General features: G+C 36.1%; 3 protein-coding genes across 3 annotated transcripts in view; 1 reads left to right on the forward strand and 2 right to left on the reverse strand.

Moving 5' to 3' along the window:
• The window catches only part of LOC107581348 (TFIIH basal transcription factor complex helicase XPB subunit-like), a 22,506-nt gene extending 15,662 nt beyond the window's left edge, over window positions 1-6,844 (reverse strand). The window contains 9 exon segments of the mRNA XM_016266873.1: window positions 1,852-2,166; window positions 2,852-2,984; window positions 2,986-3,057; window positions 3,213-3,383; window positions 3,483-3,618; window positions 4,897-4,946; window positions 5,212-5,448; window positions 5,532-5,722; window positions 6,816-6,844. Coding sequence (XP_016122359.1) covers window positions 1,852-2,166; window positions 2,852-2,984; window positions 2,986-3,057; window positions 3,213-3,383; window positions 3,483-3,618; window positions 4,897-4,946; window positions 5,212-5,448; window positions 5,532-5,722; window positions 6,816-6,843 — 1,333 coding nt within the window. The 5' untranslated portion in view covers window position 6,844.
• Window positions 6,845-7,452: 608 nt separating this feature from the next.
• Window positions 7,453-13,390, reverse strand: LOC107581420 (ribosome biogenesis protein wdr12-like). Its single transcript, XM_016266976.1, has 11 exons — window positions 13,361-13,390; window positions 11,645-11,751; window positions 11,433-11,548; window positions 11,144-11,298; window positions 10,987-11,032; window positions 10,764-10,846; window positions 10,535-10,675; window positions 9,689-9,794; window positions 9,477-9,609; window positions 9,319-9,391; window positions 7,453-8,265 (listed from the first exon to the last, which is right to left on the reverse strand). The coding sequence occupies exons 1-11, from the start codon at window positions 13,388-13,390 to the stop codon at window positions 8,188-8,190; spliced, it is 1,068 nt and encodes a 355-aa protein (XP_016122462.1). The 3' UTR covers window positions 7,453-8,187.
• Window positions 13,389-15,554, forward strand: tcf23 (transcription factor 23). The gene is made up of 3 exons (XM_016266977.1): window positions 13,389-13,517; window positions 14,743-15,021; window positions 15,220-15,554. The coding sequence occupies exons 1-3, from the start codon at window positions 13,389-13,391 to the stop codon at window positions 15,328-15,330; spliced, it is 519 nt and encodes a 172-aa protein (XP_016122463.1). The 3' UTR covers window positions 15,331-15,554.
• The last annotated feature ends 2,457 nt before the right edge of the window (window positions 15,555-18,011 follow it).

The raw sequence follows: 18,011 nt of genomic DNA on the forward strand, positions 1-18,011 counted from the left end.
GCGCACGTGAACTGATCATCTCCTCCACATTAATACCAGTTTCAGCACAAAATAAACATGACTAAACATCCGAAGGTAAGTTAAAAGAAAGAGTACAACTTTACAATCCGTATCCTCTCTCATGTAATCGCTCAATCAGTGTTTCAGCCGTGCAAAGATGTCAATATAACGGCTTGTAAACAATGTCACGTAACGTCACATTTACCTCAGAAACAAACATATTCGGTGACCATAAAATCATTAGTCAAATAGAAAAATAAACTGTAAAGACGGGCATTTTGCTAAATATATGCACCATATAACATATTCATTATAAATGTTACTGTTCTTCAATGTTTAATTTATGTTTGAATAAATCCATCAAGTTTTTATGACAGCCACCATTATGTTTATATTTTAAAAAAAAACAATTGAAGTGGAAATATTATTATGTAATTGTAACTTCATTATTTTAAAAACTTCATTAAGTGTAATTTAACAAATCAATCAATTTTAACCTTCAATATTATAGTAATGTTGTACCAACTGACTCTCGTGTATATTTTACAACCTTAGTCGAGAGATTTTTTTTTCCTTGAGAAAATTTGGCATGTACTGTACCTGCTATATATCCAAAATAATCGATGTTGAATCGAATCGCAAGGTTGTGAATGAGAATCGAATCTAATCATGAAATTTGTGTCAAAACCCAGCCCTAATAGAAAGTGATTTCCGCCTCTTCAGAAACTACCCATGGATTAAACCACGTATGGGGAAGTCGTGGCCGAATGGTTAGAGAGTCGGACTTGTAACCCAAAGGTTGCGGGTTGTGTGTTCACTGCTGTGTGTGTGCACTTTGGATGGGTTAAATGCAGAGCACTAATTCCGAGTATGGGTCACCATACTTGACCACATGTCACGTCACTTTCATATATGAAGAGTTTGGTTCCAAAATGCTATAAATCCATTTAGATTAATTTGAGTAAAAATCTGTTTTCTTTACCAAGAAAGTGGCTAGATGAAAAGCACTATTTTCTGTTTCAAACTTTCACATAGCATCTTTAGGTTATAATAACATTCTAAATTCAAATCCAGATTTTGTTTTTTAAAGATTTATTATAAAAACAGATAATTTTTTTCCCAAAATGCAATAAATCCCTTGAATCAATATAAAAGTTATTTTTCATATTGAAACTGTTGTAAATACACAATTACACAACAACAAGTAAATACACAACAAAGTAAGTTGATCCACATGACAGCCTCTGAACTTGGTCAATACTAATCTTATTAACAGCCTACGTTTCTTCCCCACCGCAGAAACCACCACAGGTTCAATGCCATCAAAATTATTCTTTTTTTTTTAGGGCTGCACGATAAATTGCATGTGATTGTCATGCACATCGTCAGTAAAGCTGGTTCTGTGATTAGTAGTAAATCTCCATCACGTGCTTTCAGATGGAGCGGCATTTAATACACAGCCATAGATCACTGACAAGCTACACAATATCACGTTCATAATCGAAGGCGATTCATCTGTGTAGCTTGTCAGTTACTGTTTACAATGCGTGGAATGGTGCGCTGTGATTGGTTGAGCGGATGTATCGCATTCTGCAGAGAAGGGAGACTGGCGTTTGTCGCGGTTTGGAAAGATAGGGAGAAAACAGTAGTGATGTCACAGCAGTGATGTCTTTGTAATATCTGCACACTGAATTACAATTGGTCATCTGTCTTGAAATTACTGAAATTTCACGGTGGGTGGAGCTAACTAGTGTGAAATGAGGCCAAAAAAAAAATTTGATGACACGATTTCTCACTTGATATTTTATCAAGTTGCAGTTATGGTGTGTGATGTTCACACACTAAACCTACCTGGGATTGTGTGCACCTCATCTAGTATAATGAGCCCCCACTCCTGACTTTTCATCCACTCCATGACCCTCTCAGCCTCCCATGAGCGTTTGGTGGTGTGGCCCAGCATAGAATAAGTACTAATGGCAACCGAGCAGCCGATGGGTTTGTCTTTTGCATCTGAAGTGAAACAGCAGATCTGGGAGTCATCAATGGTGGACCACATCTTAAACTGAGCCTTCCACTCTTCCACTGACACAGAGGAGTTTCCCAACACCAGACAGCGCTTACGCACTGTGCAGGCAGCAGTGACGCCCACCAGTGACTTTCCAGCACCTGTGGGACAGAACAGTAAAATAACAAAAGACCTCAATGTAGATTCATTTCAATTTATCTCAATAATAACAACATTCAAAGAGCTTCTAAACCCTAGTTGCTCTGGTAATGTAGTCTTAAATTCTTTGATATTGTACATTTTTTAATGCTTTGTAAACTTAAACAGTTGGTTAAACAATGACTCGCTGTGAATGATATTATGATATTTATGATATTATAGCTGTCTTGGAGTTTTAAGAGTAATTATAATAACTGTACAATTTCCAGCAATTATTAAAAAATATATATATTTTTTTATAACCAAAAAAAATTTATATAAAAAATTATAAAGGTATAAAACCAAATTTTTAAAAAATAAATTAAAATTAAGGAATCAATGTAACAATTATACATTCAAAATAATATATTAATTATAAATTTACTTACATAAAATCTGTTAAAATTCTAAAAACTACTACATTTCAGTAAAGTCTATATCATAATTGTTGCAGTGAGGGCATTGATGGAAAATAGTATGAAATGACTCATTTCATATGATTTCATTACTCTTCCCAAATATCATTACTAAATTGTCTAATTACATTTTCCAAAGCCTTGTCTGACACCCTACAGTCCAAGACTAGGCATCAAATGCTTCTGGGAAGAAATGATTCAAACACTGTACATAAGTTAAGAGATTATTTACCACAAGGCAGGACGATGACTCCAGATCGAGCTCTGCCGTTCCCAAACATCTTCCTTAGACTCTTTTCCTGATATGGTCTCAGCACAGCAGTGGGCTTCAGGTCCATGTTGATGTCTGGGTTCACCGTGTCATTTACGGAAATCATATTCAGCCAGGAGAGGATATTCCAACTGAATGCAACGTTTCTGAAGCTCCTCTATCATTTCCTAACAAGTGCCAGCACTAATAGGAAGAAACAATTAGATTACTGTGCATGAAATCTTCACTGAATAACCATTTGAACTAAACCAAGCCTGTCAGAGGAACAGGCAAGGTAAATTAACCCTAAACTCACAATGAAGTAACATTCTCATTCACACACCTGACGGATCTCAAAAGACACTGTTTGTGTCTCTTCCTCCTCCTCCTCCTCCTCTTTGTCCATCTGCTCGTAGTAACTGAAGATGTCCTCTGGCACCTGATTTCCTGTGCGCTGCCCGTCTGCAGGCTGGGAGGTGGATGGACCACCATTGTCCTGCTGAGACTTTGAGATCTGGACAGGACGATGGTACCAGAAATGAGCCTTAGTTTTGCTCCACTGTAAGTGTCTTAATGTTTCCACCTAGACAACATGTTTTGTGCTCATACTTACTGCAGATTTGCTAGAGATGGTCTCAGTGATGAGGTCAGTCTCCTCACCCTCAGCAGACCGAAGACGACAGTCCCGAATCACTGTGTCCTGTAAGAGCCTCTGAATGACATCAGGGAACGCACTCTCCACAAAGTACCTGTTCTCAACACACACACACACACACAAACTTAACCATCTGCACTATTAATGCCATGTAGTTGTTGCAGTGTCTAGTTTTTATGAACTCACCAAAAAGTTTGTGGTCAGTACAATTTTTATACTTTTACATAGCAAGTCAAGGATGCATTAAACTGATCAAATGTGACCCTGGACCACAAAACCAGTTATAAGGGTCAATTTTTCGAAATTGAGATTTATACAACACCTGAAAGCTGAATAAATAAGCTTGTTAGGATAGGACAATATTTGGCCGAGATACAACTATTTGAAATCTGGAATCTGACAGTGTAAAAAAAACAAAATATTGAGAAAATCGCCTTTAAAGTTGTCCAAATGAAGTTCTTAGCAATGCATATTACTAATCAAAAATTAAGTTTTGATATATTTATAGTAGAACATTTACAAAATATCTTAATGGAACATGATCTTTACTTAATATCCTAATGATTTTTGGCATAAAAGAAAAATCAATAATTTTGACCCATAAAATGTATTTTTGGCTATTGCTACAAATATACCCCAGCAACTTAAGACTAGTTTTGTGCTCCAGGGTCACAAATGTGGCAATAAAGACATCTACAATGTTACAAAAAATATATATTTCAAATTAATGCTGTTTTTAACTTTCCATTTATTAAACGATCCTGAAATAAAGAAAAAAACAGTTTCCACAAAAATATTCATCCTCCACTAAGTGTTTAAGCATCAGATTAGTATCGTAAAATGATTTCTGAAGGATCATATGACAGTTAAGACTGAAAAATAGCATTTTTAAAAAATATCAAAATAGAAAACGGTTACTTTTAAACTGTAATATTTCAATAGTACTGTTTTTACTGTATTTTTGATAAAATAAATGCAGCCTTAGGGAGCACATGACACGCTTTTAAAAAACATTTCACAAAAATCTTACCAAACCGTAGTCCACAATCAACAATTAAATTTCACCATTAAATTTACATTCATGCTTCTGAATCAAGTACATGCAATCTTAAGATTCAAAGCTAACGCTTCACATCCAAGTTCAGCTGAATCCAAAGAGTATCCCTAGCCAAACAACGCCCGACTTCCTCTTATCTAAATACTATCTGCTATGCTCAAAACACCACCAGATGTCAGAACTAACATCTAAAACATTCAATAGACCATAAGCGATATGTAATATTCAATACACAACGTGCTCATACATAACTAATTATTTAACCTTTCTTTAGTAAGAAGTAAAGAAAGAGGAATCTATGTAGAATGAACTGACCTGTTGTGTTTCAGGACCAGTTTGACTTTACCGTAGCTCACTGTGCACAACTGCAGGAGAACAGAGAGAGTAAAAGAGTGGCTTTGATATATAAAAAAAATATATATATTTTTTTAAATGTACATAACATTTATGAATTTAGCAGATACTTTTATCTAAAGCGACTTGCAAATGAGAAACATGCAATTCAACAAAGAGTTGCAATACACACTTTTTTTGAGTGTGTATGTGCAAGCGCATTGGTTTAAGAGTATGGAGTGGTTCCCACAATCATGGTTCACACGGTCTTCACTTCCAGCACACACACACACACACCTTAATAAACTGCACTATGCCGTCTGGCACAGAGGTCCTGCTGAGTTTCTGCAGGTACTCTATGATGTCAGAGGTCTGCAGGCCGACGCTCACAGCGGCGTATAGAGAATAAGCCGTCAGCTTGTACTCGTGCGCATGGGTAGGTCTGCACACCGGCTCTGATATGGCCACCAGGAAGTCCTGAGCGTATTTATACACGGGAGAGAAAGCCTCTAGGAAGATGTGACCATCAGGAGCCTACAACAGTCAAACACATACATAATGGGATAGTCGTAGCTTCTGTTGTAACTGCCTAATAAATCAAGGATCTTTAGTCTTACCACCCATAGGGGCCGGGAAGTGTGGTCATTCTTGAGAAGCATCTGTAGTCTGTAGTCTTTGGCTCCATACTCATCCAGTTTAGTGCTAGATTCATCCACCTGCTTCCCAGCAGCTGCTGGAACAGCCTCACTGCCCATCACCTCTTCATCATCCTCTTCCTCATCATAATAACGTTTCTTGGACTTTTTATCTAAAGTGAAAAAAAAGAAGAAAAAAACACTTTCTGATCCGGTTATAGCTCAAACCTTGTCTGCGAGTTCCAAAAAAAGAACATAAAGACCTCGCTGGTCAGGTGTTTTTAGCAATAGTTTAAGTTAATAGCATTTAGAAACAATATCCGGATCTACACTTTAACATAATTTTACAAAGAGTGTCTATAATGTAAATAATATACTTAAGAATACTCTTAAGCACGACTGTGAATGTAATGTTTTTTGACAATTATTTTTTATTAAACGCCTTTAATTGAACCCACCCAAGTATTTCTATGTAATTTCATAATTACTAATACTGTCACTGAAATAGGATTAAAATGTACTGCTGAATGCACTGACAAGCATTAACAGTAAACTAAAATGTCATTTCTGTTGAAACTTGTGTCATCAATTGTAATTACATTTTAATTACACATTTGCAATTATAGTACAATTTAGTACATTTAAAATAACTTTAAATGTAATATCAAAAACTTGTAATCAAGTACTTCACATGGGCTTTAGTACGTTGTACTGAACACATCAAAATAAGTGTACTTCTTCAAAGCATGACAAAAGATCATCAAAATATAATGATTACAGATGCAAAGTAAAACTTTTCATTGGACATTATTGCAAAGTGTACTTTTTCATACATTCATGAAGGTGTACTTTCTTTAAGCACCCTTAAGTGCCATTTTATTTTATTACAACTATATTATCAGCAAGTATGTTCTTTATTAGTGTATATATATATATATATATACACACACACACACACACAATACACCTTTATAATATATTCACTTTAAGTGCAATATAAGTAATGGCATTTCATTTTCACAAGGGAATGGACGAACAGGATTGAGCACTCCTGATTTAAGAGTCTGTTTAGATTGTATGTATACCATAGTGTTTATATGATATTACTTTAGAACAGAAATAAGCTCATGGTTATCTTTAAACCATAATGCCTTTGTAATGGTTTCTGCTGCATTAGTTAAACACGGTAGATAACAGAACATCTTGCATGGTCCATCAAACTTTGATTAAATTGTGTTTATTTCTAAAGCATGGCATCCATCTTACCTCGATCAATCTTATCTTTCTTCCCCATTCCTGTCGTGAATTCAGTGGTGGTTTAACACATTTTAATATAAAAATCACACACACACACAATACACCTTTATAATATATTCACTTTAAGTGCAATATAAGTAATGGCATTTCATTTTCACAAGGGAATGGAAGAACAGGATTGAGCACTCCTGATTTAAGAGTCTGTTTAGATTGTATGTATACCATAGTGTTTATATGATATTACTTTAGAACAGAAATAAGCTCATGGTTATCTTTAAACCATAATGCCTTTGTAATGGTTTCTGCTGCATTAGTTAAACACGGTAGATAACAGAACATCTTGCATGGTCCATCAAACTTTGATTAAATTGTGTTTATTTCTAAAGCATGGCATCCATCTTACCTCGATCAATCTTATCTTTCTTCCCCATTCCTGTCGTGAATTCAGTGGTGGTTTAACACATTTTAATATAAAAATTGCAGGATATGTTAGGACGTCACTGCTGCGGTGGCCATGTCCAGCAGGCTCTGTCTCTACGGATAAACTGGTTGAGAAATGTAAACCAACCCAGAACTCTAGCGCCACCTGCCGGCTGGACGTTCACTGACCGCTCTCGAACTGGCGCGAAATAAAACACATCCTCCATTTTAACTGTAATTTAGAATTTATTTCACTTCTATACAGTCCCGAGATCAACATTATCTGGAACAGTATCATATTTAAAGTCAGGACGTTATGCGTGAAAGTACAAACAAAATTCAAATTCAAATTCAAAATGATTAAAACTACCCTGCTCTTCGCAATTTACCACACAACTAACCAACAATTGAACAATTTTAACTTTTAAGATTTGTTATGAAAAGGCAACAAACTGTAAAGTAAAAACTGACACGTGACTGGTTTCAGATGCTGTATTGAGCATTAAACACTGAATATCACTGTGAACAAAAACATAAGACTATATGTGCCTTACTCATAAAACATGAGCAGAACTTATTGATTTGTGTGTAAATCATCGGTAAACCCGTTATGTAAACTGTCACACTGAATGAGGTTGGATGAGACAATTAAGCCTAATTCATTAAACAGAAGCTCATCAAATTAGAGCAAATGATTCTTGAAACCATTCATTCATATGTAAAGCACTCCAATGAACTGAATGTGACAATGTACATAAGAATAGCTTTACACATGATTTGCACAGCAATTTGTTCATGAACTATGTGTTTGTCTCTCGTAAGGCTGTGAGGTTTTGTTGTATGTTTGTAGCTGGTTCATAAAGTAAAAGTTTGTTGTTGGTTATGAAGCAAAAGTTGATGTTGCTTATGTTCCCAAGACGATTCCGAAGTAAAAGGACAACTGGCACCAGAGAAGACTGTTCTACGCTCCTGCATCCGAGACGCATGCCGAGTATCTGTATGTGTAGAGTTTGTTATCTGCTCCTCCACTCAAAATCAGCTAGAAACGAAAGCAGACAGAGAAAAGAAACTGTGATAAATCCACAGAAATATACTTCAAGTTTACTCACTTTTAAAGATCCCATGAAATGGTTCGGTTTTCTATTGAAACGGGAAGTAGGTATAGGACAAATCCTTACAGACTAATGGTTCTCAACCTTTTTGACCCTCTTTTTCCAAGACAATATTTAAAGGCCCTCATATCTAAGCTGACAAGTACTTCTGGTTGTAATAAAAACACAAACTCAAAACTATTATGTCATTTCAATATTTAGTGTTATTAACATTTTAATTAAGATCATGTTAAAATAAGTAAATCGTAAACAATTTTCTGACTTACTGGGAATTTGTTGAGGACCCTGGTTGAGAACCATTGCCTTGTACTATGCCTAATTAAATACTTTCAAAATAACATATTCTGGGCATTTTACCATAAACAATTGTTAGGTGTGCAAACCAACAAATTGTTTTATTGTGACTATAGAAATTGCCAGGAGGAAACAAGCGCTATTCATATCTTAGGGAGACAAGACATTGCCATTCTAGAGCACATTTTATCGGTCCCAAACATGCTAGCAGTGTGCTAAATCATGCTAGAGATATGCTAGCATTGTGCTAAATCATACAAGCAGTCCTAAGTCATGCTACCAGTGTGATGAATCCCGCTATACAACATGCTACTTATGACATAAAACATGCTAGCAGTGTGCTAAATCATGCTAGAGATATGCTAACATTGTGCTAAATCATACAAGCAGTCCTAGGTCATGCTAGCAGTGTGATAAATCACGCTATACAACATGCTACTGATGACATAAAACATGCTAGCAGTGTGTTAAATCATGCTATCATGCCCTATCATGCCATCTTTTTAAAAATTTTGGAAGTATTTTAAACTTTCAGGCTAGGCTTTCCCAAGTTAACATCAAAGTTTGTCTACAATTAAAATGTTTATCGCACAGAATATTCATTTTGATGTGAACAACCCATTTGATTTCTTGGCGTATTTAACAGCGCCAGTAAAACAGACAAATATTTGAATGGTTTGTCATACCCCATTCTCTGTCCAGTCAACGCACATTACTTTGTCTTCATGGGCAGCAAGATCATACAGTGGAGCTTTACAGCTGTAAAGAAGAAACCAGGACTGTTAGGGACAGACATGTGGGAACAGGATGGTGTTGGGTTATAATGTATCTGTAAGTCGCACACCTCCTTGTGTCCCACAGTTTGACCACATTATCTAGAGATCCGGACACCAGCTGATGCTCGTGAGATGGAGACCACCTGACTGCCATCACCCAACCGTTATGGGACGTTAGAGACAAGAGAACTAGAGAGCCGTCTGTACAAAACGAGAGATATGAGCAATGACGATAACTTAGTATGAAAGGGCATCATTATATGGGATCTCTGATAGTCACCTTTAGATCTTGGGTCCCATAGACGCACATGTCTGTCGGTGGTGCCCGAGGCCAGACGGCGACACAGTGGAGAGTACGAGATACAGTTGAAAACCTTACTGCCCGTCTGCAATGCAAGAACATCAGTCTGTAAACCCAACAGTCCTTAAAGGTAATGCGTGTATATTTTTCACTTCTTAAAATACATTCTCCTGACCCAACTTAATATGCAGAGACTAGTAGTAAGCAGAAAACACGGTGATCAGCCCAACAGATCAACAGTGGCTAAACCAATGGTGTACAACTTTCCGTTTGTCTGTCCAGTGGCAGAAGGGGAACATTTCAGAAACCAGTATGAAAACATTATTTATATTTTATGATTGGTGACACCAGTGGTGCAAAAACTACACACTTCACTTGTCTAGAAGCCCCACCCATTACAATAATTATAATAATTATTAATTTTTTTTTATAATAATTAGTAGTAGTATTATTATTCAAATTATTATTTATAAATAAGTAAAAAAGACTAAGTTATAAGTAAAAATGGAAAAAAAATGTATCAATAATAAGCATAAACTGTTGTTTATAATTATTATTTCTAAATAATTTATAAAATACATGTAACCTTTAATATGTTATTTATAAATTATTTAGAAACAACAACAACAATAATTACAATTATTATTATGATTTATAAATAGTTCATAAATAACATTTGATTATGCTCTCCTGTCCACATCTGTGACACAATGCAGACACTAGAGAACTGAAATATGTTCTTAGAGGGGAAAAAAATTTAATCACTTTCAAACAAAAACAAATGGATCTAATACTATATTTCTATGATGAACTGGTGTCACTCACTATTGTATTCTTCTGTCCACCAGTCTCTGCATCCCATAGACGGATGGTGTGATCCCATGATGCACTGCACAGCTCCTCAGCGTCCATCCAGAGCACAGAGGACACTGCCTCATTATGACCAGAGAAAGTCATGAGGGGAGTCTAGAGCAGAATAACAAGAATTTATAAAACTGCAAAGTGTTAATTAATAACAAGAGTCCTTGTGTCAAGAACATGCATAGATACCAACCCGCGTGAGCGCCATCTGCTCTGTTTTCTGTTTTTTGCGAGGCCTGTTGGGTTCCTCGATCTCATCCTCTTCCTCTGTTGGCACTGAGGACAACAATAATACAAGTCAGCTTTTTTCTAAAGAATTACTTGACAATTTCATTGCTTTCTTTTTTTGAAGGTGGATGTTTATCTTTTATCTTTCTGAATTAAACATCTCATTGAATGTTCTAAAGAAAACATACCTGCTGACCATATCTTAAGCATTTTGTCCCATGAGCCACTGCAAAACTGAAGAGAAAACAAAACATTAGACATACACACAGTATGTCTAGCAAACTAAATGCATGATGTTAACATTAGAAAAGACAAACAGACAGAAAGAGTAGCAAACACACAAACCTTCGTCCTAGTGGGGTCGACAGCAACTGTGTCTACACTTCCCGCGTGTCCACGGCAACAGTGTCGGGCCTTCACTTTGTTCCGTTCGGAATTCCACTCCCATAACATGATTGTTTGATCCAGAGATGCGGTCAGGAGCAGAGAGCTCAGACCATCTAGAAGCCACAGAACCACCAAACAGAAAAAGAACTGACAAATTCAGAAACCTCATGCATCATTAGCTCTCAGATTAACACTCATCAGATTCATACAAATTACATTAGGCATCTCATACTGAAAAGATTCTAACCTCTCTTCACCCAGGCTACATCCTTCACAACATCAGTGTGTCCAGCTACAGTCATCACTGCCTTCCCTTCCATAGACCAAATCCGTGCAGTCTTATCATAAGAGCCTGTGAGGATCCTGGGATTCGGGCAGAGGAAATAATTTTATATATCAGCCACAAAACTGTCCAAGCAAATTGATTGTGACTTTAGTTTAGTTTTGCATGAAACGCACCATTCAGAATCTGCCTCCACCGAGCTGATCCAGTCATCATGCATGATACACTCCTCTGGCTGCGGGGCTGTGAACTTCTCAACATATTCTATTTCCACCACTTCTTCCTGTAAACACACACATACAACACACTTGAGCATTTAACCAAACTGCAAATATATTTTTGCAAGTTGAACAGATTAACTGTTTCACTTTCATAGTAGTTTAACCATTAAACACAGCTTGAAAAGAGTTAAACAATTACCCCAATTCATATGGATTACTTTCACGGTGTCATTTTTTTTTACGATTTGAATCTGAATCTACAATCTGAAATAACAGTTTTTTTTTAACTGTAATACATTTTAAAATGTAATTTATTCCTGTTATGGCAAAGCTCAATTTTAGCAGCGATTACGTCAGTCTTCAGTGTTACATTATTGTTGTTCTGTTGTTCACATAAAGGTTGTTCTGCACGCTTAATAAACAAACTCCAGCTGGTCCAAAATGCAGCAGCTAGAGTTCTTACTAGAACCAGGAAGTATGACCATATCAGCCCGGTTCTGTCAACACTGCACTGGCTACCTATTAAACATTGTATAGATTTTAAAATCTTGCTTATTACTTATAAAGCCCTGAATGGTTTAGCACCTCAGTATTATTTTAATGTTTTTACACATTTTCCAGGATTTCTGATGAAGAGACCGTTCAAAAAAAAAACATTTGTTTGGAAATAGAAATCTTTTGTACAAATGTTGAGGCAATATTAAAAAAAAAAATTTCATTTGAGTTCCAAAGATAAACAGAAGTCTTACAGATTTGAACAACAAGGGGGTGAGTAAATGATGACATAATTAAAATTTTTGGTTTAACTAATCCTTTAAATTCAGTCTTAAATAGTCTGACTGAAACAATATGTTACTGTCAAGCAATCTGATTGGAGGTTGTAACTGTTGTGCGCATAATATGTCAATGAACAGACTGTAGGCTATAAGAGAGCAACCTCTGAGCAAAAACATTTCCTTTTAATAAGTAGCTAGTATTTTGAATATTAGACTAGACAGAACTTTTTTGTAAAGGTCTCAATGCATAGTTCAAAAAATTGTGCAAGTACAGAGGAACTTTGTTCTATTTTCCTGTTTTCTCTTCAAATATGTGATGTTTTGTCAGCCAGTAGCAGTTAAGCATATCAAACTTTGTTTTTTATATAGCCATGTCCTTCTAATTCCTGTTGTTGTGTTCTTGTATACATCACAGTTCCCAACGAACAGCAATATTTCATGTTTTTCGCACAACAACATCACATCTCTTTATCCAGATATCCTTGACAAGCATGTCCCAAGCAGTCTGATCAACACCCATCAAGCTGACAGCTGACATAGTAACTTTGCATTGTTTAGGTCACGTCGTCCCAGCAGCCCGAGGGGTCAAGGTTGCGTCTGCTGTGGGTCCGCAGCTGCGAGAGACCTCTCCACATTTCCCAAGACCCTCCGCTGTTGCCGACCTGTCTGGGGACACCATGCAACTCTCCTGAGTCCGCTCCCTTGGCAGTGAGCACCCGTGGGAGGCAGGGCGAGAGATAACGTACCGCTTGAAGATCCCCACATTACCTCACCAGATAAGGCAGAGGGAGGGGATGGAGCCGAGCGGGGTGGACATTGGGCCTTTGGGTGGAGGAGAGGGCCGAACCCCTTCAAGCATTTCGAAGGAAACGCTCAAATGCTGTCATTTACTCACTGGTTCGGTGGTCTCGGCGGTGGTTCTCATGGCAGAGCGAGCGCTGGAAGAGGATGTGGCACAGGAGAGGAGGGAGATGGGAGGAAAGAGTGTGCGGACGCAGAGATGGACACAACCATGCGTGAAACAGGCAACACATCGAGAGCCAAAGAAGTGGGTGAGTGAAGGAAGAAGTGGTTTGCGCTCAAAAGGATTTAAAATGTTCGGTTATAAAGAGTAACGAGAGATCATGAGTTGTGCATCAAAAGAGAATATCATGGCTTTTCACATATTGAAATGATTGTATGTTTTCAAAATTAGTCCCAAATTAGTTCAATTGAATGTTTTTTTTTTTATATTAATAACTATTATTCTAAAAAATATTAACAAATAATAAATATAAATTATAAATAATGTTAATAAATTTTAAAAAATCATTGTACAGCTATTAAATACTTACAACATTTGTAACTTTTCACTTGAGATTTTTGCTGTTAATATAATTTATAATAAAAAAGTTTGTATTACAATGAAAAAGGCAGAGTAGAAGCTTTTTCATTAGTGGTCTCTTTTGAACCTCATATAAAATATTTCTAAACCACTTTATATTAAGTATATTTAAATACCATTTACTAACATTTAAATGTATAATTTTATACACTAAAAAATAGTGTGGAAACAATTTTTTACTCTGGAATTGCTAGCAAATTTCACAAACAATTACAAATAAACAGAAAACACATTGAATTAAACATGAACTGAAATAGCATTTTCTTTTAAAATATACTCCATTAATCTTTGTTTGATTTATAACTTTGTGGGGGGTGTACTTTAAGTGTACAATGCACTTATTGTGTAGATAAAGGTATTTACATTGTACTTATATTTTTAAAACACATGCACATAATTACGGCTATAATTAAAGTAAATACATCTGTAATTACACTGTTGACTTAACCCATACCACTAAACCTGTCCCTAACCTACATATTCCACCGCAGGAGCAGCAAAAGTGTTTTGCAATCCCACATGAACACAATACATTGTACCTAACAATTCATCTTTTTTGGATAGCACTTCTTTTTACAGTCCTTTTCCACATGTACTATGTACTTATTAGCAATTACTATAACTGGGTAATAACTAGTCACTAAGCCTGAACCTACCCCTAAACCTAACCTTAACCCATGTAGCTACTTTATACCAGTGCTTTCTTGGGTAATTAATTACACTGTAATACTGTAAGTACATGTACTGTAAAATAAAGTGTAACCCTTTTTTGATACAACTAGCAGTTTGATACAACTAGTAATTGAAGATGCCTAATATAAAGTGGGACCCACCTCTAAAGGCTCACAAAACATAGTAAGAAGTTTTCCCTCATTCCTTTTTTATTGTGTTAGGTAAGGTCTGGACCGATAACTCCGTCCAGGGCATGTAAGACCCAAAACTCTCCTGAGAATGCAGCGAGAGAGAGGAGTCGTGTTCGGAACCTTAGACAAGCCTTCCACAGCCTGCAAGCTGCTTTACCCTCCGTCCCTCCAGACACAAAACTCTCCAAACTGGACGTCCTGGTCCTGGCCACTAACTATATCGCCCACCTGACTGAAACCCTGGACCAGGGTGGGATGTTGGGGGACCATACCATCCTGCAGAGAGCAGAGTACCTGCATCCTGTGAAGGTGAAAGTTGATTAATATTAGGCCAATATCTAATGGAGAACACTGTCAGAAATAAAATGTTAAATATAGATATATAGTGCTATACATCACAGTTTTACATCATTGCAACATTATTCTAGGTTTTTGTTAAGGATTCAATTATCTTGAGTATTTACATGGTGAAAGATCAAAGTGATGGACTTGTGTCTTCTTTACCAGAAATGGCCCATGCGTTCTCTTCTGTACTGTGGGAACATAGGAGAGCGACTGACAGGAGCACAGCTCAATCAGGAGGCATTGTGCCCAGGTGAAAGCAGACTAAAGGACTGAGAAGATATTGAGATACTCACCAATTGTTAGAAAACACTGATGCATCTGAGTACCTTTTCTGTAAATACGATCCATTTTTTAGTTGTCTTGACCACACAAATACTAGATATTTCCCCATCATTTTCCTTTGGATTAAACACTAGTATATAGTTGTGTTTATATATTATTCCACATTTATACTGTAGTCGGTTGTGAGAGAAAATATCGTCTGAAAATATTGTAAATATTATGCCACATTATGTACCTGTATTATAGAACCACAAAATGCATATGTGGGTCAAAATTATATATATATTTATATATATATATTAGGGCTGTCAGTTTGACCAGTTAACTTAATTAATTAGTTATGAAAAAATAACTCGACTAAAATATTTTAACTCAGTTAAGGCACTGGCCACGCCCCCAGACCTGTAGGGCAACAACTCCATAAATGCAGTTATGCCCCAAAATTCAAGATATTGAGGCAAAAAAAATGCCCGAGTATGAGGTTTTGTCTAATATTTATATCATAAAATAAGCAATATCACACGAGCGCTGTTTTTGTCACGAAGAACACGATTGCAAATGTGATTTTAAACAACAGTTCAGTAAATAAGAAGTTAATATTGCGTTATGTTTTAAACACAATATTGTGTGTTTTTGTTCAATTTTGCCAATGAAAATGTTACCTATGAAGTCACAGCAGAATTGTTGTGTGTCTGTGAGCAGCACAGTAGTGTTTAGTTTCTGAATGAATCCGCGTTTTAAACGAATCGTGTGAATCAATGATTCAAAGACCTATTCATAAAGTGAGTCTATTCATAAGTGGTCACATAAGTGGCCTATTCATTTGCATTCCAGAAATTCCTTAATGAAGTAAAATGATTGTTTTCGCAATTTGTTTGCTATTATTATTAAAAAGGTTTAATAAAAAGAATATTAGAAATTATAATAAGTACAAAAAAATACATTTCAAGAGAATATGCATGTTAAAAACATGTTGTAAAATTCATTATATTAAAAAAATACAAATATTTTGAAATTTAATATTATTTAGAATTTTAGGTAATACTTCAAGTAAATAATATAGGTCATGGTATATTTTGGCCCACATATGTTTTGTAGTTATAGTTGTAGAATTAACTTTTAATCTAGAATATTCCTTCATGCTCTTTTAGAGCATAACTAAATTAACAGGTCACTTTATCTCTGCTGACTGTCTGTATCTTGAGTGTCTGGGTTTAATATGCATGTTTTGCACTTGATAGTAATAAAATGAATGTCTTGATTAGTGGGAAGGGAGGATTGTTATAGGGAACACTTGGCAACCACACAGGAGTGGAGAACCCCCATGTCCTCTCAATCATAGGTAGCTTAGCAGAGCCACACTAAAAACAGCTTTTCTTATTTATTTAACTGCACAAATCCCAAATCACTCAAAATTATTAGAGGCAATAAAAACTAATACAAGAATAATTTCCCTTGAAACACAAAACCTTGGCTTTACGAATGAGGGTGTACTGCCATATTTGGTGCCATATTAGCATTCAACATGCACGTCTGTAAGATACTTTAACTTTTTTTCTGTTGAGCATGAAAATTAGTGACATGGTCTTAATTCTTGCAAAGCACACGATTCGCACACTTGACTGAAATGATGTTTCTCATTATTGAAAAAAATTCCTTTAGGACCATCTTTAATACCGTTTAACACATGCATGAATAGTTCAGTCCCAAATGAGAAAAACATCATGGTTTGGTACAAGAATAAAATGATTGTTTTATCAAAATAATGTGTTTTGAGAGACTTCATTGCTGTAGAAGATAGCAGAAAATGAGGGACTTCACCACTTTCATCAGTCATGTTGGATTTATGTTGTTATAAATAAACACAATTACATGTAGAGTCATTGCTAAAGGTCAAAGGTCATCATCTATGTCAATCATTTAACAAAGCCAAAGCCTGACCTAACAATCACATGGATATAAATGAGCGTGGAATTTATAAGGAACTTATTTCTCAGCACTTGAGATCTAGATTTTGTATTTTACTTGCATTATACTTTGACATCATCTATGTCAATCATTTAACAAAGCCAAAGCCTGACCTAACAATCATATGGATATAAATGAGCGTGGAATTTATAAGGAACTTATTTCTCAGCACTTGAGATCTAGATTTTGTATTTTACTTGCATTATACTTTGCTACTTGCATCAGGTATTTTACTAAATAAATGCCCTTTCTAGAAAGACACCGGTTCAAACATATCAACCACCATAAACGTGGCTAAACGTGTGTTGTGTTTGTGTAGTGAGCATCACGACCATCCTCTGTTATTCATATCCAGATCTCTAGAGCTTTGCAAAACATGGGCTCCCATCCATAAGAAATGGTCAAGGCTAACTCCATAAATCTGTCTACGTTCCTGATAAAACCTTTTTCTCATGTTAATAGCCAAAATGGACCAGAGAGAACTGCGCTACTAAGGCAAGGGTTACGAAGCCAGAGAACGAGGGCAGACATTTCTTTCTGCCACCGCAACTCATTCTCACCATTTAAGGAGTGCTCTCACCAAGTAACGTTAAGCTGAAGATGAATGGATCTGGTTTTAATGATGAATACTGTTATTAATTGAGGAAATTCTGGGATCTATGGAGTAAACATGTCAACACTCACAAAATAAAGGCTCCAAGTGT

Source organism: Sinocyclocheilus grahami, unplaced genomic scaffold (genome assembly GCF_001515645.1).
Source record: "Sinocyclocheilus grahami isolate Dianchi unplaced genomic scaffold, SAMN03320097.WGS_v1.1 scaffold34.1, whole genome shotgun sequence".
NCBI classification, from domain to species: domain Eukaryota; kingdom Metazoa; phylum Chordata; class Actinopteri; order Cypriniformes; family Cyprinidae; genus Sinocyclocheilus; species Sinocyclocheilus grahami.

Coding starts and splice junctions, on each gene's coding strand:
- tcf23 (XM_016266977.1), top strand. CDS start 13,389: ATGGCAGAGCGAGCGCTGGAAGAGGATGTGGCACAGGAGAGGAGGGAG. Junction 13,518..14,742: donor ATCGAGAGCCAAAGAAGTGG/GTGAGTGAAGGA, acceptor TTATTGTGTTAG/GTAAGGTCTGGACCGATAAC. Junction 15,022..15,219: donor AGTACCTGCATCCTGTGAAG/GTGAAAGTTGAT, acceptor CTTCTTTACCAG/AAATGGCCCATGCGTTCTCT.
- LOC107581420 (XM_016266976.1), bottom strand. CDS start 13,390: ATGAGAACCACCGCCGAGACCACCGAACCA. Junction 9,795..10,534: donor GTGGACAGAAGAATACAATA/GTGAGTGACACC, acceptor CTTGCATTGCAG/ACGGGCAGTAAGGTTTTCAA. Junction 9,610..9,688: donor ATGGGACCCAAGATCTAAAG/GTGACTATCAGA, acceptor CGTTTTGTACAG/ACGGCTCTCTAGTTCTCTTG.